The sequence below is a fragment of the Colobus angolensis genome, unplaced genomic scaffold (assembly GCF_000951035.1).
Source record: "Colobus angolensis palliatus isolate OR3802 unplaced genomic scaffold, Cang.pa_1.0 Scaffold111, whole genome shotgun sequence".
Classification (NCBI taxonomy): domain Eukaryota; kingdom Metazoa; phylum Chordata; class Mammalia; order Primates; family Cercopithecidae; genus Colobus; species Colobus angolensis.
In genome coordinates this window covers 6,776,322-6,800,624 of record NW_012112142.1, presented here as the reverse complement: position 1 = coordinate 6,800,624, position 24,303 = coordinate 6,776,322, and the positions used below count along the sequence as shown (strand labels likewise).

The window sequence follows — 24,303 nt, the reverse complement described above, 5'->3', positions numbered from 1 at the left end:
AAATAGATCCCACATCCTGTTTTTCTTGTTGTATATTCACAGGAGGAGAGAAGAGTTCCACGCCCCTCCTCCCCCCACCCCCATGCTTCCTCATCCCCTGTGCCTGTGTCTAGAGAATATTTAAAATGGCCTTTGGTCTCTCTTCTGAAAAGGCATGCATGTTTCTGCTTCCTAACCAGTCTTACTTCTAAGCTCTTTCTTGGTAACTTTCAAACTGAATTTTTGGTGTTTCACTTCAGTTGAGGATTCCCCATGGATGCATATCATATACTCTTACTGAGTATAATAACACTGGCTTATTGTTTCTACATTTTATTCTCATATTGATATTGTAATACCATTCTTGTTTTTTAAACATTGTACTACATGGCTTTCATATTTCTTCATCCCTTTATTCCTCACAGTAGGCCTAATGGGGAAGGAGTTCCACAAGGTTCCGTAAATGCATGGGCTGAGAGATGAAAGCACGACAGATATATATGAGAAAGAGGAGAGGAGAGAGAAAAACAGAGTGCTTTGTGGCTGAAAGAGAAGGATCACCTCTAGCTTGGCAGGGAAAGTAGGAGATGATGATAGAGCACAAATAACCTTCTAGGAAAAAAATAACAATTGAGCTGAGCCTTAAAGAATAGATTTAGACACGTGCAGATGTGTGTTTTAGATAGGGGACAGTGAGACTGCAGTACGGGAGTATAGGGGGCAGTTGGCAAAGAACAGATTCTTCAGGCTGACTTGTGTGCAGCGACACTGGCTTATGATTAGGAGTATTGAGTTGATATCATGGGATAAGTGAAACTGCTGAAGGACTTGGGACAGTAGAATGACATGAGTAGATCAATTCTTAAGGAGCAGTGATCACACAGCATGGTATAAGACTGAAGATGGTGAGGCTGGGCAGGAAGCAGAGAGCTCTAAGGGCCTAAAGAATCAGAGTGAGGACAGGAGATGGTGGAAAGAGACATGGAGACAGGATGAAAAGGATTTCTGTTAACTTCTGTGCAATAGTACCTCCCAACAGATCAAGAGTGCAGGTTTTTGGAGCAAACACGCTGGATTTTAATTCCAGGCCATCCTTTTGCTCATATGTAGAATGAGTATAAGACTCTTAGGATCAATTGTGGGGATAAATGCCAATGCTTTTTAAGAATGTGGCACAATGTATATGTCAAACACAAGCTAGGGGATATTGATATTATTGCTTTGAGAGAGAAGGAATAATCAAAGAGAAATTAGAAACTTTGAGCATATGGAACTGAGAGGAGCATTAAGGAAACAGAGAATTAAAGAGGAGGCTCAGTCAGCTTTGGAAAGGAGGCCAAGGAGTTGATGCTGATGTATACTGGATTTGTAGTGGCGAGAAGGACTGAGTTTGTATTGGTAAGAAGGACTGTGTTTGTAGTGGTGAGAAGGACTGAGTCTGGAGTGGTGAGAAGAACTGAGTCTGGAATACTGAGAAGGACTATGTTTGGAGTGGTGAGAAGGACTGTGTTTGGAGTGGTGAGAAGGACTGTGTTTGGAGTGGTGAGAAGGACTGTGTTTGGATGGTGAGGACTGTGTTTGGACTGGTGAGAAGGACTGAGTTTGGAGTGGTAAGAAGGACTGAGTTTGGAGGGGTGAGAAGGACTGTTTAGAGCGGTCAGAAGGACTGAATTTGGAGCAGTCAGAAGGACTGTGTGTGGAGTGGTGAGAAGGATTGTGTGTGGAGCGGTGAGAAGAACTGAGTCTGGAGCAGTGAGAAGAACTGAGTCTGGAGTGGTGAGAAGGACTGAGTCTGAAATGGTGAGAAGGACTGTGTGTGGAGTGGCAAGAAGGACTGTGTGTGGAGTGGCGAGAAGGACTGAGTCTGGAGTAGCGAGAAGGACTGAGTCTGGAGCGGTGAGAAGGATGAGTCTGGAGCGGCGAGAAGGACTGAGTCTGGAGCGGCGAGAAGGGCCGTGTTCGGAGCGGCGAGAAGGGCCGTGTTCGGAGCGGTGAGAAGGGCCGTGTTCGGAGCGGTGAGAAGGGCCGTGTTTGGAGAGGTGAGAAGGACCGTGTTTGCAGTGGTGAGAAGGACCGTGTTTGCAGTGGTGAGAAGGACTGTGTTTGCAGTGGTGAGGACTGTGTTTTCAAGAAATTGGGCAAAGAGAAGAAAAGGGTCACAGGATATTTGACCATGACTATAAAGAGAGAATGAAGACACAGCAGAGAGAAATACCTGATGAACACAGGTCCCCAAAGAGACCTGAGAAGCCAAGAATAAAGAGGTTATCTGGAGCAGGGCATTTCCTATCATATCTGAACTGGAAGCAAAAGTGAACAAGGGGAGTGAAAAATATGGAGATTTTTCAGGCAGAGAATGGGCAAGCAGAGGCAAGTTATGTCAGAGATTTTACTTTCTTTGTAAAGTGTGAGCCAATTTTGAGTTAATTCCAAGGCCTGGGAATCAAAGACATTAGAAAAGTTTGAAATTGGCAGGTTGGAGAATATGAATTTCAGTCAATTAACAAGGGATAAAAAAACTTCCATGCAGGAGTGAGTGCCCTCCGGTGATTGTAGAACATGTAATGTGATCAGCTGGCTTAGGTGGGGGATGTTGTCCAGAAACGTTTGTGGTGCTAGGAGCACTTCAAAAACTTTGTCTTTTGTGGCCCTTGTTTATATCAGCCATGGCTGCATCTGGGTTTATGCACTTAGTTTTCTTCCTAGAGTCTGGAAATACATTTTTCCTTTAGTAAACTTTGTTTGGCTTCATATCTTGTTCTTTTCAAGGTTATAGCACATTTCCAATATGTCATAGTCTCTCTGGTCAAGAAGGCTCTGAATTAATCTGGCCCTGGCCGCTGCTCATTAGAGCAGCATTCACAATGTGGCTAAAGAGGATATTTGCAAGACATGCTTACTTGTCCGCTGTTTCAGGTAAAGAGACTAAAGCTAGGGCCACACTGGGAGATTTCTGGCTCACTGCTCTCAGTAACACTGCTCTACAGTTTTATTGACAAAAAGTCCATCAGTGGGAAGGAGGATTAGAACCTTAAGGCACAAAAAGGGAACATTTAAGGTTAAAAACAATATTCCTCCTCAATAGGGTTGACTTGTACTCTAGCTATGTAGCTGTACATCGGGGAAAGCTGATAGAGCAGATGCTCACTTACCCCTCTGTTCAGGAGGGTGGTAAACTACCACAGCATAAGCATTATTGAGCACTTTTCTAAGCACGTTGCAGCCAGTATTACTTCCTTCTCAGAAAAGCCGTACAAATAGTGTTACTGCTCTGCTTTTTCCAAAAAGGGAACTGGAAACACAAGTAGGTTAAACAACTCCCCTAAAGTCACACAACTAGTAAGTTGGTTGCCCCAAATCTTGGTCATAAGTTTGCCTTTTGAGAAAGAAAATATTAAAACGAAAAACACTACAAAATGTAATGGGTGAGAGCAGCTATCTTGGTAAATAATCCACGCTTAGCCATACTGTCAAGGGGGACTTCATGGTACAAGGTCATGACAAGACCCAGAAAAATCAAGTGTCCTGTACATTATATTTGAGTAGTAATGACTAAAATTATTTTCACTGATTAACATCTCTATTGTGTCTGCTCACATTCTTGAAAGGAATCACATTACTATTTATTTTCTAACTCTACCTTATCTCTTTTTAATATTGATTTTCTTTTTATCCTGTTTTTAATGATTCTTTTGATCACTTTGCCTTCTCTTGAGATGTTTATTTCCTTTTCTTCCCAACTGGTCTTTTTATTCTCTCTTACAAAGCTTTCAATCAGTGTTTTCCACATAATGTTTATTTTGCCTTCCTTTGCAGTACCCACAAAGGAAAACATGTCAGGTTTTACTAGTAGAATCACAGAATGTGGAGCAGAAAAGGTCCTTTGAGATACTTCTGTCTAAGCCCACTATTTTCAGAGGAGGAAACTTCCATGTGAAGCCTCTCCTTTGTTAACCTCTGTACCTGTGTTTTGTCTCTGCTAGTTTTCAGAGAAGACCTCTTCTGTCATTAGTTCAGTGGCACTGAACAAGCTACCCAGGTGCCAAGGCTTAGTTGCCTCCTCTGAAATGGTAAGGAAACTTACCATTAATGATCGTCCCCACCTTCCTTCCCTGCTTCCCTTTCCCACTCTCCCATCCTGCTTCTCCCAGGGCTACGGTGAAAGGCAGATTGAGATATCTGACTGGAAATGTACTGATCAGAATTAAAACACATATACAAATATTTGTTTTCTTCCTTTTCCTTTCTTAACAGTTTCTTTTGCCACTCTAATGACAATAAAGGTTTCTGTTACTCTAGTTATCAGCCTACTAAACTTTTTAACTTTTTATATATTTTTAAAAGATGCCCAATTACTGCTTTCCTTTTCTAAGCTTTTTCAATGTGTGTTTTTTGTTTGTTTGTTTGTTTTAATTTGCAGTTTCCCAAAGTTGCAGAATGGTTAGGTCATTGGATAGCTGACTCTTGGTTTGATGAATCAACTCATTTCCTAGCAAGTGGGACAGAGAAAAGTAAAAAATAATGTATTACAAAGCTAGCAAAGCTAATGCCCCATCTCATTATTATTATTTTGAGACAGAGTCTTGCTCTGTCACCCAGGCTGGAGTGCAGTGGATCTCAGCTCACTGCAACCTCCGACTCCCGGGTTCAAGTGATTCTCCTGCCTCAGCCTCCGGAGTAGCTGGGACTACAGGCGCCTGCCACCACGCCCGGCTAATTTTTGTATTTTTAGTAGAGATGGGATTTTGCCAAGTTGGCCTGGTTGATTTCGAAATCCTGACCTCGTGGTCTGCCCACCTTGGCCTCCCAAAGTGCTGGGATTACAGGCATGAGCAACCACACCCAGCCAGATTTTTTTTAAAGTATAGAAATTCTTGGGCTGGGCGCAGTGGCTCACGCCTCAAAAAACAAAACAAAACAAAACAAAACAAAAGTACAGAAATTCTCCAGGCAAGCCAGGAATTTGAGAACAGAGAATGAGGCTATGTGAGAAGTAATTTAGGCTTCAGACAAATTCGAAGTAAATCATTAGTAGATGATTATGGCAGGGGACAGGGCGGGAAGAGGGTGCAGAAAGGGAGAAATGATCAAGCTATATGCTGTCATTTATCAAAGAATTTGCAGGTTTGACTGTAAGTCAAGGAAGTTAAAAACCTGACAGATGACTAGTTGCGGTGAATCATGCCTATAGTCCCAGCACTTTGGGGAGGCCAAGGTGGGAGAATCACTTGAGGCCAGGAGTTTAAGACCAGTCTGGGCAACATAGCAAGAGCTTGTCTCTACAAAAAATTACAAGTTAGCCAGGCATGGTGGTGTTTGCATGTAGTCTCAGCTAACTCAGGAGGCTGAGGCAGGAGGATCACCTGAGCCCACGAGTTTGAGGCTGTAGCAAGCTATGATGGCATCACTGCATTCCAGCCTGGGTGACAGAGCAAGCCCCTGTCTCTAAACAAAACAAAACAAAACAAAAGAAAAACCCTGACAGAACCTCGGTGAATGCAGAATAAGAAAAAGAAGGATTTTAAAATCACAGATCCTTATGAAAGTCCAGTCTTCTCCGTGCTGTAAATTCTTAATTTCAGTTCAACTAGGTGTCACACCTCTGCCACCCATGCCTCCTTTAGCAGTCCCAGTAGTGGCTGCTCTGTGTTCTATTTTTCAAGAAAATTTTTAGTCACTAACAGGATATCTGCATCCTACTTAATCCGATAGGAGGAGTGGTTCTGATGATCACTTTTGCCACAAGCACCAGCAAACAAACTGCCATTGAAAGGCAAATGTCTTTTCTAAGGTGATATAACAAGCCATTTACAAAAAGAACTTTAAAATAGCTCCTGCTTTCAGACTTACCCAATTAAGTCACATTTTCTCTGTGACTTAATGGCTCCAGGCTTTACTCTTACTTCATAAATCACAACCTCTAGCTTGGGAAAATGCTTCAAATTACATCAATCAATAAGTTTTTATTGACTGTTTACAATCAGCCTAGTGCTATACCAAGTGCTGTGAGAACCAAGTGCCTAATGTGAGGCCTGTACCATCCACTGCTCTGACACTTTTTCAAGCCTTATAAACAGCATAGGCTCTTTCCCTTGTGGTCACTCATTGCTATGGCCTGGTGTTCATGGGTTTTGCAATCTGGCTCAAGCCTATCCTTCCAGTTACTACTACTATTTCTAATCTTCCTCTACTCCTATTGTCTCACCATATCTTGATTTTTGTATATGTCCACATTTGCATTATTGCTTCTTCTCCCACGAAGAACTCTCTTGGCATCTCTAACTGCTGAACAATTAGCCATTTTGTATGGCTCAGGTCAGGCCCCCTCATTTCCATGAATCCTTGTTCTATACTCTCTTGAGAAGTGCTTCCTTCTTCTTTGAATTGAATGCAGGTTGGCTTACTGTACCACCCAGAGGACACTTGGGTTATCAGTGCAAGATAGAAATCACCTCTTATTTGTGTCATTCCCTATGGTAACTTTCTCTAACCAAAAGTTCAAGTAATATTTGTAATGTATAATAAAGGTTTGCATTGGAGGTAAGTTTTTAAGAACAGGAAGGAGGAACCAGGACATGGAGACTAATGTGGATATGGGGACTGCCTAGGCAAGGGAAAGAAATGAGAAAGCATGAGGTCTTTCCAGGGAGCAGCAAAGATTTTACATCAACCTAAAGCTTACACAGCATGAATACTAGTAGTGGTTCATGAGACTGGAAAATAGACTAGAGAACCTTATCCCCCAAAATAAACTTCATTCTATAGGCACTGGATAACCACTAAAGATATCTGAACCAGAGAGCCATTATCAGAATTCTAGTCATTGGAAGCACTATGAAATGCATAACAAAAGTTGGGTGTAGAAATGGAATTAATTATCAGTAAGATATCCATTGAAATAGCCTAGAGAGAAACAGGCAACAAGAGCCTGAATTAAGGAAGTGGCTTTGGGAGCAGAAAAAATATTACAGAAGTCAGATGGAGAAATTTAAAAAAGAGGGATGTGAAGAATTCCAGTTTGAGTAACTCTGAGGATGGTGGTTCACTAAAAATAAGGAAAGAAATAAGAGAGAAAGAGGCAGTTTTTGGGAAAAACATGAACTCCATTTTGAATATCTTAAGTCTAAGGTCTTGTTAAGACAGTCAAGTAAAGATATCTAAATGGTAAGTGAAAAATAGGGTTCAAACTCAGGAAAAACATTGCAATGGATGGTTTACACTTGAAAATTATCAGTATGAAGCTAACAGTTCAAGCCAGTAGAATGGAGGGGCCTGCCTAAGCACTCAACGTGGATAGACAAGATAAGGCCAGGGAAAGACTCTTTGTAATGTCTACAATTTGAGGGTGGCAGAAGGGAGGCAGAATGGTCTGGGAGACAGGAGAAAAACATATGTAAAAGGAGAAAAAAATATAAATGTGTGTAGTGGCATAGCAGCCAAGTAGAGAGCACGATTCCTCATTTAGAAAACTAATAACAAGAGATACCAAATCACTTACCTTGTTGAAAAGATGAAAGTTAAAAGCATAAAACTCAGCTGGATAGAAAATACTGAAAAAAAAAGATTGAATCTAAATTAGCACTCTGAAAGCAGTATTTGTAGCATACTTATTGGTATATTTGTTTTATCTATAGGTTTACTTATATTTGTTTTATCTATAGATTTACTTACTTTACTTTTAGTTCCTATAGTTTACTTATAGGAATTAAAAAAGAAAAACAAACAAATAAACCAAACAAGCATGCCTTTCTAAACTGATATAATCATTTAAATTAGTGGGACTCAGTCTGTTCTTACTGATAATATCCCCAGACACAGTCTTTGTTATTGAGGGAAAACATAAAGCCTCCTTAAGATTTGGTTATTTAATTTAGTCAATTTAGAAACTGCTGGTTTATACTATGAATATTTCTAGCAAATATCACAAATGCAGTAGCATACAATATACTTTAGAATAACAAAAGATTCTTTGATATTGCAACATTAGTAACAGTTGTCTTTGGGATTATAGGATAAATAGAACAAAAGGTTGCTTTTTGAGCTTTAGCAGTTTCCTGCCTTTTATAGTCTGCTGCTTCTCAAAATGAAATATTACTTTGGGTAAATTTTATTAGAAAATATGATGTAAATATTCATATTTTAACCAATGCAGCCAAGTTATTATGCTTAGAAATAATAGTATCATAAATTATAAATCCTGTTTTTAAATCACAGTAAGGCGTAAGATCAGTTTAAAGTTATTATAAACTAAATTAGTGACACAGTGCTCAATCTAACATTTGCATCTGACAGAAATTAAGGCTTCTCTCATCTGACATCAACTATTGTAAATCAGAAAATGGGGCAGCAGACTCAAAAACAAAGGAAATTAAGATATAAGTGTAAAGCCAATGTATTTTAAAAGAACAGAATAAAGTCACTGAGTAAATGTAATAGAAAATTAAGCATTCATTTCTAGTCAAATTAACACTAGACATGAATTTAGAGAACACACAGTGCTACGCGTTGCTATTGAGGAGACTGAGGGATAGCCAGGCTATCCCATTTGCCAACTTACTTATGAACAGTATGAGAACAAGGCTGAATTTATCCAGGTCAATATTTGGGTTAGAGAACGTGTCACAGAATGTTGTGTAGATGATCATGAGGAGTACACTGCTGCTGATAGCACCAAAAGGAGGCTTCTTTCTCTCAAGCCAATCCTTGATGTATCTTCGGACAATCTGAAATACAGAGATCAACAGGTTGCCTCTTTTCAGAGATGTAGGGAGTTGAAATGGGCATCACAAAGTGATTCTGACAGGAGAAAGACATAAAGGAAAGAGAATAATTTGGTTGATGGCCACAGTGGATTTCAAAGCTTCCCTGCCACACTACTCTTCTTCTGGGGAATTTAACATTTGTAGTGCAACTTCCACTGGGTGTCCATAATGAGAGTATATTTTCAACTGCATTCAAATCCATCCTTAATCATGCCAAATGCTCTTTGCTAGCTGTCACTGAGACATGCCCATTAAGCCTCCCCAAAGTTTATCTCCTCTGCTGATCCTAATGGATGTGTGTAATTATCACAGTCCCTTTTGCCTCAACAGACAATTCCAAGTGCAACTTTGGGAATCTTAAAAATCTGACATCTTCAAGAATTTCAAGACAGTAGATAATCGAAAGTGATCCATGGAACATATTAATATTTAAAATGCTAGCAATGCACCAGAAGTTTTTAATTAAATTATAACTCATGCTTGAAAAGCAAAAGTGCATGTGTTGTGGGAGTTTAAATAATTCAAACTCTGAATATCTAGAGTTTTTGTGAATCCAAAGACAAATGCCATTTGCATACTTTTAGAATTCCAGAATTAACACTTAAAAATGAATAAGCCTGTCCTAACTTTCCTACAAAAGATCAGTGAAATATAAAGTTATAGAGCAATTCTGTCTTATTTTAAAATCAGGTCATCTGAATATTAGTGATAACTTCTGTTTGGACATAAAAGTGAACCACTCTACTTAAAACCTTGTTTCACTTTTGAAAGAAGCTGTACAAGTCCTATCAAAAGGACGATAGCTGAGACATATTAAGTTTTGAGTCACTCATTATCCTGCATAATTGAACATGAGAATTCACAACAGGCTGAATTACCATGGATCCATTAGCAATAATGAGGTCAGGGAACTTCTCCTGATAAGGCTGATGGGGTTCTGTCATCATGTACTCTGTCACTAAAAAGGCTTAATTCGCAATGGAGCATATCTTTACAGATGCTCAAGAATAAAATAAACTACTCTCAATAGAATCTTTGAACAATTGGCTGTTGGATCAACTTCAGCTGTTCTCAGGGACTCATGAAGTGAACTGACAGTGTATTAAAGGCGTCTTGGCAGAAAGCTGACCATCTGGTACCAGGTACAGGTACAAAACCCTGAAGGTTAGGTGGGGTGGGAATAAGTGGAAAGTGTGTTAGATATTAAAAAAATTGTAATTAATTTTCTTTAAAAAGGTAGATCTTGTAATTAAAGCCACACTTGGATTTATAAAATATTATGGGGTTTATTTTTGGGAAGGTAGGGGGAGTGTAGACGTGATCCCAAACCATAGTAATTTATCTAGCATTCATTTCTTTCTTTAAATTTAAAACACAGTGATGTAGAGAGAAATAAGAGCAGTCCTGTCACACAGCATTATGGACTGACATATTAGAACACACGTTTTGGATAATAGTGCTATAGGTATCATGGGTATCCAGATGACTCCATGATCAGATATGTCACCAGGGGTGGTGGGTAGCTGGTTATTGGAAGGCTACAGAGGGACTTCATTTAAAGGGTCATTTCATAATCTATTGTGTTTGGTAGTATAAAACTGGTAGCTGCCCAAATTTAATATAACTCAACTCCTTTAAGAAATAAAATAAATGGAAATTACATGAAATTATTGAAATTGTTGCTGCCCTTCAATCTTGTTTTAACACACAATGGTTAAAAACACCATAAAAGTTCCTCTCTGCAATAGGTTATAGAACGTATGATCCCAATTCCAAAAATAAGTGTCTTCCTCTCCTACCAGCATTGCTCTCCAACAACATAAATAAATATGAATGAGGTGCAACTTGTAAGTAAAAACCACTTTAAAACCCAAGACAAGTCTGTAATAATTAATCAACTGTATGAGCAATACAGATGTCCCTTGGTATCCACAGAGGATTGATTCTAGGACCTCTGTGAATACCAAATCCACTGACATTCAAACTCCTGATAAAAAAGTGTAGTGTTTGCATATAGCCTACACACACCTTCCTGTATACTTTAAATCATCTCTAGATTACTTATAATACCTAATACAACTATTTACACATGTATTATACTGTAGCAGGTTGTTATACTGTAGTTTTACAATTTTGTATTATTTTTATTGTATTGTTATTGTCTTTTCCCAATTTTTTAAATCTGCAGGTGGTTGAATCCACAGATGCAGAACCCAGAAATACAAAGGGCCAACTGTAATTTGATTGAGCTAACCTAATAATCTCTTTCTTCATTGCAAAGTACTTAGAGTCTCATAGTAGAATAGGACTCCCTCAGTATGGCAAGAAACAGGGTCTCCCAGGTCCAGAATCCTTCTAGACAAAATGTCTTTCTTCTAAACACTCCAATAAATTGATGGTGGGTACCTAATCTCAATAAAGAAAAGAACTGGAAAGTTGGGAATGGATAGATATACAAGTAAAACAGTAACTCTAGGGGAAAGCAGATTGTCTTTCAGCATTTCCAGTCTTTTGTGATATTTGTCTATATTTTCTAAGTAAACCCTTTTATATCTTGCCAGGTTGCACAGAGCTTTTCCATCTTCCTCTAAAATTAAATTCACAAAGCAGCTGCTTTTGCACTATGTAGCTAGAAAGGCGTTAAAATGTTTCATAAACAAAAACTGGGTGAAGTAGTGTTGACATGCCTCAAAGATATGCTTTGGATATAAACTCCAGGAAACCTTATCTTCTCTTAGTTTAGCCACTTACACTTTTGATGCAATCATTCTGTATTTGTCAAGAATTCATGTCATTTTAAAATTCTCCAAACTTCTTTGCCTTATAGAAATCTTTAATAACCTTATAGATAACAACACTTTGCTTGAGCTAGATCAACACAACCTGATATAGATGCCTCAGAATTCTCTCTTGGGAAAAAAGAAAATCCAAGATGAGGTGGGAAAAGGCGTTCTGGTGAGGTGGCCAGTTCTATCTTCCTTCAGAATCTATACTAATTCATTTGCCCTCAGACCTCAGAGAAATGTAGGTGTTCAAAATTAAGTGACAAATCCTCATTAACCTGTTTATTTTTCCCTGTGAAGAGAGAAGGAAAAAATCTTCCATAGAAGCTTTTTTATTTTGTTGTCTCACCTTCAAAACTTTGATTTTCTTATTCTAAATTAAATAGCAGGAAAGAGTAAAGGAAAACTTAAATTTGACTCTCTGTGCTTCTAATAAACAGAGCCACATATCAATTCCTGCATGATTTCCAAGTTGGAAACCTGTAAAAATGACATGTCTTTGGTGTAGAATGTCAATTCACTGAGATAGATATAAAGTATAATACCCATCATCTTAGTTTTCTTAATTTTTTTGTTAAAGTATTTCCTAGCTTTTTGTTTCTATTCTGTCTTTACCCTATTCATAAATTGATTTCTGAGTAAGGATATAGGATAGACAATGCTTCATGTTAAGTGTCTGAATTTTAAAACATTTTTCTTTAAGGTGGTTTCAGTTTGTTTCTTCAATTTTTATCCTCTATTGCACTAAATCCATATAGTTTCATAAAGTTTTGTTTCTACATTAATATTCTGCTGCAATATAAAGTCAGAGATACGAAATCAAATCCAATTTCTATAACACTTTTCTTATTTTATTAAATATTGAGTAGATTCAAAAGAAAACACTTTGCAAAAAAGCATAAACAATAATAATAATAAATGGGCACAATGAACACTTATTATCTACTTCACTCTTTGAAAATTCTTCCCCTCTATTACTTCATTTCATTCTCATGAGAAAGGTCACACACTATTATTCTGCAGAGTTTACAGTTGGAAACAGACACAGAGAGCCAAGTCAACTTGCATAAAATGTTGAAAAGCTAGGGAGGTGGCTGAGTAGGACTACGACCCCTATTTCCTGAGGGAACCATGGCATAGGAGTTCAGAGTACAGACTCTGGAGCTACAGTGCGCCTGACTTTGAGTCCTGGCTCCAATCCTTACTTTGTGATGCTGGGCAAATTCCTTACTTTCCGTGTGCCTCGTCTGTGATATAACAGTAGTTGTCTTGAGGATTAAGTAATTAAATAAATATAAAACGCTTTACAGACCGGGCCTGTCCCTGGTAAATGATCACTATTCTTATTTCCGAGTCTCAGTTTGATGATATTTCTATCCCTATTTATCAGTACACCTCACTGTTACTTTTCTCTCAAAGCAATTTTCAGGTGAAGCAATGAAAACTGTTCATATCTAATATAATGCTGTAAGTATAAAACTCTACTAGTATTAATAACACTAGCTTCAACTTTAATGGAAGACTATTTAACATGAAAGGCCCATCTCAAACTGAAACAAATCACTAATGGAAAGACCAGAGAATGCATGAATGATAATGTATAAATATGCTTTTTTATTATTAATTTATAGGGAAAAAGTAGGTTTTAGTGTGCTGCTTTAAAAAATATTCAAGTTGGTGGAAAATAAAAAGTGGTAGAATTTCTGCTTCATTGTTTATTTGTATACCACTTAAATATAATGCACAAAATAAGTATTTGTCTCAAGCACTTAGATGTATTGAAAAGGTTTGTTTTCAGAAGAGAAAATGCTATGATGGCACAAATTTTCTTTCTTTCTAGATTGACAGAGGAACAATCTCCTAGCCATCTACGGAAAGATTAATCTTATCTCAGAGTCATAGCACCTTCAGGGTAGAAGATATAAAACAGTTTGTTCTACAAATGAGGAAAGTAAGGCCTAGGAGCCGTGTGTGCAGCCAAGCAGTGAGGAAGACCAAACTACACCTCCCATCAAATCAGAGTCAGTCAATAATGATTTACACCAAAAAGAAGCATCGTATGGGGAAACAGAAAAATAAAATTCACTCTCAGAAATATAAATCACAAGTTGAATGATACAAGCTTTTATCACCAATAAAAGATTAAGAAAAATATATTCAGTTCATACTTCCTAGTCTTTTCTTCTCTCTCTAGTTCCCATTTTCTATTTAACCAGTAATGATAAAACCTCATTTAAAAAGATGCATACAACAATCCATACAAGCGTTTATTTTCATAATTCGGCACTCCTAGTTACAGCTGTGAAAGTAGCCTGACATGCAGTACACCTGATTCCTCTCAACTAGCACATATGTGTACTGCTAACAGGGGTCCTCAAAGATTACATCACACAGTTGAGGAGATTAAGATTAATCAGGAGATTAATTAAGATTAATCAGGAGATTAAACTAAGCAGACAAGGTCCCTGCTCTCATGACACTAACATTCTAGTTTAAGAGAGAAATAAAAAGCAAAACAACAAATAAACAAGAGGCAAAATAATGATACATACTAAGCCAAAGTTTAAACTAAATGATATGATAGTGACTGAGTTGTTACTGGGTAGCCACCCAAGGAGAGGGTGGGGAAAGGTCTTTCTGAGGATGTGAAAGGTGGCAAAGTGTTTCATGCAGAAGGAATGGTCAGTGCAAAGGTTCTAAGGCAGGAACAAGACTGGCATGTTTGAGAAACAGAAGCAAAGTCAGTGAGACGTGAGTATCATGGGCAAGTGGGAGAGTGTTGGGAAGGTAAAAGGGACTTGAAGATAGAGGATAAGGTAACTATCCCTTTGAAGAATAGAAAAAGGAACATTATAAGGAAGTAGGGCAGGGTTTCTGGTAGGTGTTAGATGACACATTTAACACAAGATGAGACCAATGTGTATTGCTTTCTGAGAAGCTCAGCTCAGCTGCTCCAGTAGAAGCAGGGTTGGGCCTTCGTGAAGTAGGTAAAATGGAGAGGTGAAGAAGCTGAGAGCTCTGCCAGGGAGTGAGGTGAATGACAGGCCATGGAATCTGAGCAGCTCCATTGCACGCGTGGAGTAGGCAGAGTTGGCTTTAACCAGGGTTGGGGCTTTTTGAGAAAGTACATCAAAGGGAGAAAGGGTGAAGGAGCTGAGAATATTTGCCAAGGAGGGATTATAATGGCAGACTAAGGAATCAAAGCTGGGTAAGAAGGGAAGTACAGTCATGAGGATGGTGACTGAAAGGTCAGTTAATCTGGGGTCTTGGTGAAACTGAAGAATTACTGAATAGAGTATGTGAGCTTAGTAGGTGAGGACAAGTATGGTGGCTATGAAGTGGGCTGCCTGAGATTGATCATCAAGGTCCAACAGGCCTGCTGTAGCCCCATAGCACTTTTATGTGTATTACAAAAATCCCTTCTTTAATGTACTTTATTTCCTCCTGCCAGAACAATTTTAATAATAAATATTCAAACCTATGATGCCTATAAGGTGGGCGCACTTCTTTGAAATGCAGCATTGTTGTGTACCACACAATCTATACCACTGCAAGCAGAGATGACCTTGTGAGGCTGTGACTGTAGGAGGAGGTGGCTGAGGTGACACTGCCTGCCCTGGGCACCCCTGCCTGTGGAATGCTCCCCCTTTTCCATGGTACTGGATGACCTGAGGATCATGCAGCAGCACTTATATGATAACGTCTACTCAGACATGTGGCTCTATCGTTTATGTTAGTGTACCTGTGGGCCAGTTACAGCACAGTTCATCCAAAGACTAAAGTCAAAGGAGGTGTTAGAAATATGGCTTTTCTTTAACATAAAATTTTGAAAAATTTATTTTTTCTTGAACTAGTGTCCTTAAAAAAGATATACTTTTTTTTTTTTTCAGATATGTTTTTCAGGTGATGACTAGGAAAGAAGTAAGTCATTGTTACTGAGTACCTACTATATACAGACCTAAAAATATTATCCTAAACAAATGGCAACCTAGGGAAAATTACTGCTAGGGGCTCCCTGAAGATAAACTCAAATTTCTCTTCAGTCAATCTTTTTATACATCTTACACCCTACTCTTGAATATGTTATTAAGTATACTTATAAATACTAACCTATGGAGACCACTACTTAGGATGAAATTACAGATTAAGTACATACATATATACTGAGAGTTACTATAAGCAAGAAGGTAGGAGAATTAAGAAGATATAGTCTCTGCTTTTAGGAAGCTCATCGATAAATTATATTATTTCCTGATAAATATTATGAATCAAGTACTATGGGAGATGTGGAATTTAATCGAGGCCAGTCTAGGTCAGAGCAGGCAGGCGTCACATTGGAGGGCACCTCTGTACCAAGTCTTCAACAATGAGTAGGAGTTTGCTGGCAATACAGTTGAAGGCATAGAGCAGTGAAGGGCCATGGTCAGGTGAAGGATGATGAGTATGCAGCATGGGAAAAGCAGAGCCCTAAGGAGAGGACTGGTGGGAAGTGGCACTGGGGAAGCAGGTTGGCCAGACTGTGAAGGGCTTTGGGGCCATGCAAGGAATTGGCAACAGGGAGGCATGGGGATGTTTTTAAGGAGAGGAATAATATGAATTGATTTGTGTTTTAGGACTACTCTGGAGGGAGTAAAGACATTAGATGGGAATTGGAAGAGACTCACAGCAGAGAGACAGGTTTAGGAGGTGCAATAATTTAGACAAGAGATGATGAAGGTGTGTCATCCTCTCCAGCAGTGTGACCAGGGCTGCAGGGGCCAGGTGTGAAAGATTTCTGAGACAGAAATGGTGGGATGAAGTGACTGCCTGGAGGTAAAGAAGTATGGCTGTAAGGAGAGGGAGGAGGCAAGACTGACAGGTGGTTTCTAGATGTGGAGACAGGGTGGTGACTGTTAAATCCTAAGACCAGAATACCAGAGGAGGGGCAGGTAGATGCAAGCATATAGGTTTTCTCCTCGAAAAGAGCCATCAAAGAACTGTGGTATCTAGAACACTTAAGAGAAAACAAAAAGCTACCTATACTACCTTTTGACTACCATTATTACTCTATAATTTACTGAATACTTTGCTATTTACTACTGAGTACATGAAGAATGAGCCATCTAACAATTCATCATTCCTTCAGGATAAACGTTTTTAAATTACATACATTATATAACCCTATACATACAAAATTAAGTAACCTATACACAGATATTTTGTCTGTATATTTTAAGCCAAGCATTTATTATTAATAGGGGAATTTCCAAGATCTACTATGAGAAGAATGCATGAGCCTTAAATTATTAGATGGAATTATTTTCAGAACAAAGAAAATATGTATGAATATAAACTAATATAATCCACAGCTTAAACTGTGTGGAGATGAGAAGTACAGGTAGATTCAGTTATACCTCTATATAACAAAGCATATCCCTTACTGATCATAGAACTCTGGCTTGTTCATTATTTCACTCACTCTTTCAGCACATATTTGTTGGGTACCTATGGTCTGGGAATGTAATGATAAACAAAACAAATATGGCTCCAGTACTCAAGAAGCTGACAGTTGAATGGCAGAGACAAACTGTTAACAAGCAAACTAAACATAAGTATATTTTGTGAGAAGAGTCAAGAAAGAAATCAAACAAGGTGTTGCAATGAAGAATAACCAGGGAAATATTAGCTGTATGGTTTAAAGAAGGCTTCATTAAAGAGTCAAATGAGAAACAGCCTGAGGTGGGAGGGTAGGCAGAAAGATACCCAAAACAGAAAGAATGAGCAGGAACTGAGAAAAGCCAGGGAGGCTGGAAGTGGGAAATGTGGCAGAGGTCAGAGAGGTAGGCGGGGATGTAACATTTATTCAGAATCTCTGTTATGTGATCAGCACTGTGGGAGAAGTATTTTTTAAGTACCATTTTATATTTAATTAAATGCTATTCTTAAAGCACTTTTAAATCCCCCATTTTATGCTAAATTTAGTCCCTTTTCTAAGTATAAAATTAAAAAAAAATTAGCACATGTGTTGTGGATGCTGTGGAGCACCACCCAGATCCTTCTCTTCAGGAATCAGGTGCTTATACCCACAGCAGCAGGGAGTGCTGGGTGAGTAAAATATGTCAGCGGAGTTCCTCTTTAGGAATTGCCCTCAGCCTAAGAGAGCAGACTCACCCAAGGTCACAGCCCTCATGGAGGGTAGGAGGGAAGCCAGTATCTAATGACTGGTCAGTGTAAGAGTATAAAGACCAGGTGCTCTTGCCTTAAGGTAGGACAACTCTGAGGGGTCATTTCAGTTCCAGAGTTCCCCATGGGATCTACTGAGACCTTTGCTGGGACTGCATCAGCTCCATCCTACTTTATTCACTCTATTGCTCCCAAGGGTACACCTTTGTAAACTTCCTGCCTAAAAACCTCTGTCTTTGTGTCTGTTGCCCAGAGAACCTGACCTAAGACAGCATGTAAATATTACATGTCTATGCATACATTTCTTGTCTTTTTTTTTTTTTTTTGAGACAGAGTATTGCTCTGTTGCCAAGGCTGGAGCGCAACCTCTGCCTCCCAGGTTCAAGCGATTCTCCTGCGTCAACCTCCTGAGTAGCTGGGACAACAGATACCCACTACCACACCCAGCTAATTTTTTTGTATCTTTTAGTAGAAACAGGATTTTATCACATTGCCCAGGTTGGTCATGAACTCCTGACCACAGGTGATCTGCCCACCTCAGTCTTGCAAAGTGCTGGGATTATAGGTGTGAGCCACTATGCCCAGCCTGTGCATACATTTTTTATATTCAATATTTCAAATACTTGTTTCCTGTTTAGTATTTGGAGGGAATTTGGAAATAATGATTATGATGATAGAAGCTACAAAGCACTTACCTGTGTTAGGTTCTATGCCAAAAACTTTACAGGCATGCATATTTCATTTAATCTTTACAACAGCCCTTTACAATAGATATTATTGTCATAATATTTAATAAATTATGAACCTGGAGCTAGGGAGATTAAATAACTCGCCCATAATAACACAGCAAATAAAAGGCAGAAATAAGTCTAGAATCTAGTTGCTCTTAATGTACTGCTTTCCTAAGACTTGTTCACTTTAGTTGTGCATTAAATTCTATACTCCAATACTGTGGTATCCTATGATTTTACAGAAAACAAAAAACAACAACCAAAAAAATCCACTTGTTTTAAAATTTGTGTGCTTATATGCTTACTACCAACTTGTTATAAGAAGTTACAATGGAATTTTTATTAGTCCAATTGAATAAGAATGACAAAGTAAACCCTAAATATTCTAAGATAAACTTTAAGAGATAATAGTATTAAACTGTTTATCAATTACATGGTCACAAACATAACTGCTGTTGGAGGAGTCTATCGCCAACCAAAGACAGATGCTTGTCCCCAACGATGGTCATAAACATGGAGACCTTATCAAAAGTTGCAGAATAAGGTTAAAGACTTGCTAGATGTTTTCAAGGTAGCTACATAGCTACAAAGAGGAGATAATAAATTTAAAAAAAATCAAGACTCTGTGTAGAAGTCCCTGTATATACTTAGCAGGGGTCCCTGTATACAGCTAACTGCAAAGCAGATTAGTATTAATTTAAAAAATAAAAAAGATGAGAATACTGTGATTGATGAAACTTCTGTTTTTAGTCTCATATTTTCATTTATCTTCTCCCTCTAAATATCCTTTCTCTCAACTGCTCTGACATTATGTAAGATTTCACAATTTGATCCGTAAAGAAAAGATCAGATAGAATTGGAGGCCTTACCTGTCCAATGATGAGAGGAACCACAACAGTCATAAAAAGCTGAGAAAAAATAGATGTGAAAGGCACAGAAGAAGATGAACCAAGCTGTAAAACAAGAAACTAGGAGTTAGAATTACTTTGAATCAGTTATCAAGCATTAGTGTTTACAAATAATGCAATAAATAGATTCTCTCAGGTGCACCAAAAATTTGGTAGCTATCTACAAAGAATAAGTGAAGTTACCTCTAATTTTCTAAATTCAACACAAAAAACTGTTAAGTATTTTAAAATATAACTTTTATTGGGAGACTAAGATTGAGAAAAATATTGATTTGCAATCAACCTAAATTGCTTATTATTTTAGGAAAGTCATTCTGTGTTCATACAGTCTATAATCATATGGCATGATATTTCATCAACAATTACAGTTTATGTGATTTTTATTTCACCTGTCTGTAGACATCTAAAATAAATGTCTCATTGCCTTATCAAGATAACATTTTTATTTATGTAAATGAAATAGTTTCTAACTTTCCGACTCCTTCAAAACAAAGATAATGAATCTCAGATCCCGTAGAATTTTTTCTTACACAAGGTCTAGCAAATGGGAAGTCCTGAAACATAACTTATTTTTCAACTTAAAATTTCAATATAGCTCCCCTAAATTTGTATGCTTTAACACCGTTTATAATTCCTATTTTTCTTCTTCCTAATTTTTTGATTCTTTCTTTGCTAACAATTACAATCTCAGGTTCATTAAGATGCTATTCCCTGCAGCACAAAAGTGCTTATCTACACACACAGTAACACACTCATGTTAGCCTCCATCACTAAGAATTGCTAAGTCTTCCTATGAACTTTTTAGTGTTGGTCAAAACTTCCTCTGTTTTTCAAACTTCTCTGGACAAACAATAGATGTTTTTCTCTTTCACAGGTTCATTTTGCAACCAGATTTACCAAACCATCGATAATTGGCCCTTGGAACTTACTTTTCGCCTTTCCCCTGCAGACTAAACCTAAATTTTCATATTTACCTAAGTTTAGTTACACTTGGAAATATCGTTTGGAAAATAATTTTTGTGAAAAGACATGGAAGTAGTGATGACTGAGAGTACAGAATGTCAAATAGAAGAAATCAAACATTTAGCTACTTGAAGTCAATAGCTCTGAATGAAGTGGTGTGGGAGCAGTGTTTTCACTGATTTTTGCATGAATGGTTTACCAAAATCTCCTCTCCAATCTGACATATTATATAAAATTCTGTCCCCCAGCTTCAGCCCCAGTCTGCATGCACTCAAAATGCCAAGAACATATGTCTGACCCATCACTGGCCCTGTGTTCACTGAAAACCAGCTTCAACACTGACCACTGGCTGTTTATTTAACGCATAAAAATTGGTGGTCTCTAGCCCTTTTTCTCCACAACCAATATAAACTAAAACGAAGAGAGACAAACAGAAAAAGTGAAACTGGTAAAGAACAAACAGGATTCCTGGTGTGTTAAATGTCACATGGCTGTTAGATGTTTCTTTTTATGCAAAACCAAAACATTAAAAGCTAATAATTAAGCTCTATTTTAAAGCAACTGTGTCTCTGAAGCACAAGGTGCTTAACAAATACATTCTCTCCACAAATATTAACCCTAAGGATATTCCTGGTGCAAGGACTGATATAAAGAAAAAATATATTCTACAGAGAAATTGAGGCACTGGATGAATAGAAAAATAAACTTTAAAGAACAAAGTTTTCAAGTTCAAGAAGGTCCAGCTCAAGGCTCTATTCCTAAGGTTTACAGAACTTGGAGAGAGGTAGCAAAATTAAGCTATAATCTTCATGTAAAAGGCGACATTTCCTGCCTGAAATCGCTTCAGTGATCTCACATATCCCTGGCTCCTCTTTTTATCTCAACTTTAATTATTAGGTTTTTAAATTTTTTAAATGAATAACCATTTCAAAGCTATATTCTCTCTTTAAGCACCCCAAAATAAAGAAAAACCCATTTCAACTTGGGTTTTAAAAAATATATATTTATAATGTCTCCATCCTTCGCATACCAGACCATTGGCATATTCAGTGTTTGGAAACCGCATGTTCTTAGAAGACAGTGGAACAAGGCTATGGGTTGAGGAGGTTGTCCATGATCTCTATGGTCCCTTTTCTGATCCACTTGATTGGAAACACAGGTTACAGCAGCCTTCCTCTGAGGCTCTGTCAGATCAGAGATCAGAGCAAGCTACTCAAGGATGTAATTAACTGGGTACACGAAGCCAGACGAGGTATGGCAGGGATGCTGGGGACAAAATCCCTCAGGATGGCTCCCTTAGAAGTGGCTCTGAAAGGAAGGAAACCTCAGTACTGGAGTCTAATTTGGCATAAGTCCTTTCTTTTGAATTGGCCACCAGATCTGTCACTGTGGTCAGTATGAAGATGCAGAGGACCCCTGGGGAAGTTTCTGATGCTATGAAGTATGCCCTGGCATCCAGAAGACAGAACAGCAAGCATCTGGCACAGCGCAGCCTGTGAGGACAGGACTAGAGAGACACAAAACCCAATGATTCTGCATGCAGAGGTGATTTTAACTAAAGCAGAAGGAAATATGCTGCTTGGGGTATTTGGTTCTTCATATTTTAATAGGGAACCTGTTGTGGTTTCTATTGTAAAGATCAGTATGTTTATGAGAAGCAGTAGTAATTTGCAGGTGAAGTTTTCAGGTTCAGAAGGTTGTATCAAGCAAGTGCCCTGGGCTTCACCGAGTACCGTGGCAGATTTAAAAGTAATATGTCTCATACTGCCAACCCATGGTTTAAGATATAGCATGTTAAGCAAACAATCCAGTCCTTGGCTAATTTCTTGCAGCAATATGTAGTACTTTAAAGGAGGAAACTCACCATTAGCTTGGTTTCTTTGTTTTACTATCCTATGCTGAGAAGAAATCATTCATGAAAATTCACTATGTGGCAATTTAGGATCTTTGCATTCAATCATTCAAGTAGTTACTTAGTGCTTCTTGTGAGCTAGGGGCATGTTCTCGACACTGCAGATACAACAGTAGACAAAAACACAAAAACCCCTCCTGTCAAGCTGCTGCTTTTCAAAAGCTGAGGTCGGTGTGCATGCCTGTCCATCACCAAGTACACATGCACTCAATCCTGTCTCTGGAATGTTGTTTCCCCCACTTATAACTGGAAAAGTTTGAGTCTTTTTCCAAGACTCAGTTCAAACATTACTTCTTCAGGAATTCTTTCCAAAACCTCCTCCCAAAATGCTGAATTGGCCACCCTCTCTTTTGTGAACCACTGTTCTCTGTATCTGAATTGCACCTCTTGGAATCCTTGGTTGTTCTTGCTTACAAATCTATGCTCCTGAAGGTTGGGACACTATGTCATTCACATTTACAGTCCCAATGCCCAGCAGAGTGACCACGTTCTACATCTAGGGCAGTGGTTCTCAAATGTGAGCACATCAGAAACATCTGGAGGGCTTGTTAAAACACAGATTGATTTCCCCATCCTCACAGTGTCTGATTCAAAAAGCCTGGGGAGAGGGATGGGAGTTGTGGTGAGAATTTGTATTTTTAACAAGGTCCCCAGTGGTGCTGCTGCTGCTGACTTGGGGGTTCACACTTTGAGAACCACTAATCTAGTACATAGTGGGTGTTCAATGAATGTGTGTCAATTAGTGAATGACTGTAATACGAAGGCAGAAAAAGCTTGCCAATGTTTTCATTCCATTCTTCCAACTTCACTCAGGTAAGCTGCAAAGTTCTACTTAGTTCACAGACCCGAGAAAGGATCATCAGCCAGGTCTCCCAACCAGTTGTCTTCTATAATCTCAGTAGTAACATTTATCATGCACTTCCATGTGCCAGACACTGCTTTGTTTTATTTTTAAATAATTTCAACTTTTACTTTAGATTCAGGGGGTACACGTGTAGGTTTGTTACATGGGTATATTGAGTGATGCTGAAGTTTGGGATACGGACTATCCCATCACCCAGATAGTGATCATAGTACCATACAGTTAGTTTTTCAAACCTTGCCCGCTTCCTCCCTATCCACTCTATTAGTCCCTGGTGTCTCTTGTTGCCATCTTTATGTCCCTCAGTACCCAATATCCAAGCTCCCACTTGTAAGTGAGAACAATGTAGTATTTTCTTTTCAGTTCCTGTGTTAATTTGCTTAGGATAATGGGCTCTAGCTGTATCCATGTTGCTGCAAAGGACATGATTTTGTTCTTTTTTATGGCTGTGGAGTATTCCATGGATGTATATGTACCACATTTTCTTTATCTAATCACCTAGGTTGATTCCATGTCTTTGCTATTTTGAATACTGCAATGATAAACATGTGAGTGTATGTATCTTTTTGATAACATGATTTATTTTCCTTTGGATATATATGCAGTAATGGGATTGCTGGGTTGAATGGTAGTTCTAACTTCTCTGAGGAATCTCCAAAACTGCTTTCCACAGACACTGAACTAATTTATATTCACACTAATAGTGCATCAGTGTTCTCTTTTTTCTGTAGTCTCTCCAGTATCTGTTGTTTTTTCACTTTTTAATAATAGCCATTCTGACTGGTGTGAGGTGGTGTCTCATTGTGGTTTTGATTTGCGTTTCTCTAATGATAAGTGATTTGAGCTCTTTTTTAACTATGTTTGTTGGCCACTTGTATGTCTTCTTTTGAGAGGGAGACACTGCTTTAAATGCTTACTGCATGTGGAATAATTTAATTCTCACAGCAATCCCTTGATGTTGGTTTTATTATTACCCTCATTTTCACAAGAGGCAACAGTGGCACAGAACAGTTAAACAACCTGGACAAGATCACCACAGCTAGAAAGTGACAGACAGAATCTAAACCCACAAGTGTAGCTCCAAAGCCCTCACACTTAACTCATTACACTCTACTACACATTAGTTTTAGGTAGTACAGTGTGAAACAGGGAAAGGGGACATGAGTGAAAATCAAAGCTGGACTCCTCTTTTTGTGCCTATGTGAAAGACAAGGGAAGGGATGGGAGGAGGGGGATGAGGG

The 24,303-nt window shown here is 38.4% G+C and overlaps 1 protein-coding gene across 3 annotated transcripts in view; it reads right to left on the bottom strand.

Annotated features, from left to right (window-relative positions):
* The window catches only part of SLC10A7 (solute carrier family 10, member 7), a 263,021-nt gene that overhangs the window by 30,315 nt on the left and 208,403 nt on the right, over positions 1–24,303 (bottom strand). For all 3 annotated transcript variants that reach the window (XM_011956821.1, XM_011956826.1, XM_011956833.1), the window contains 3 exons: positions 19,287–19,370; positions 8,537–8,702; positions 7,478–7,529 (listed from right to left, as the gene is read on the bottom strand). In XM_011956821.1, coding sequence (XP_011812211.1) covers positions 7,478–7,529; positions 8,537–8,702; positions 19,287–19,370 — 302 coding nt within the window. The remainder of the gene's footprint in view (positions 1–7,477; positions 7,530–8,536; positions 8,703–19,286; positions 19,371–24,303) is intronic.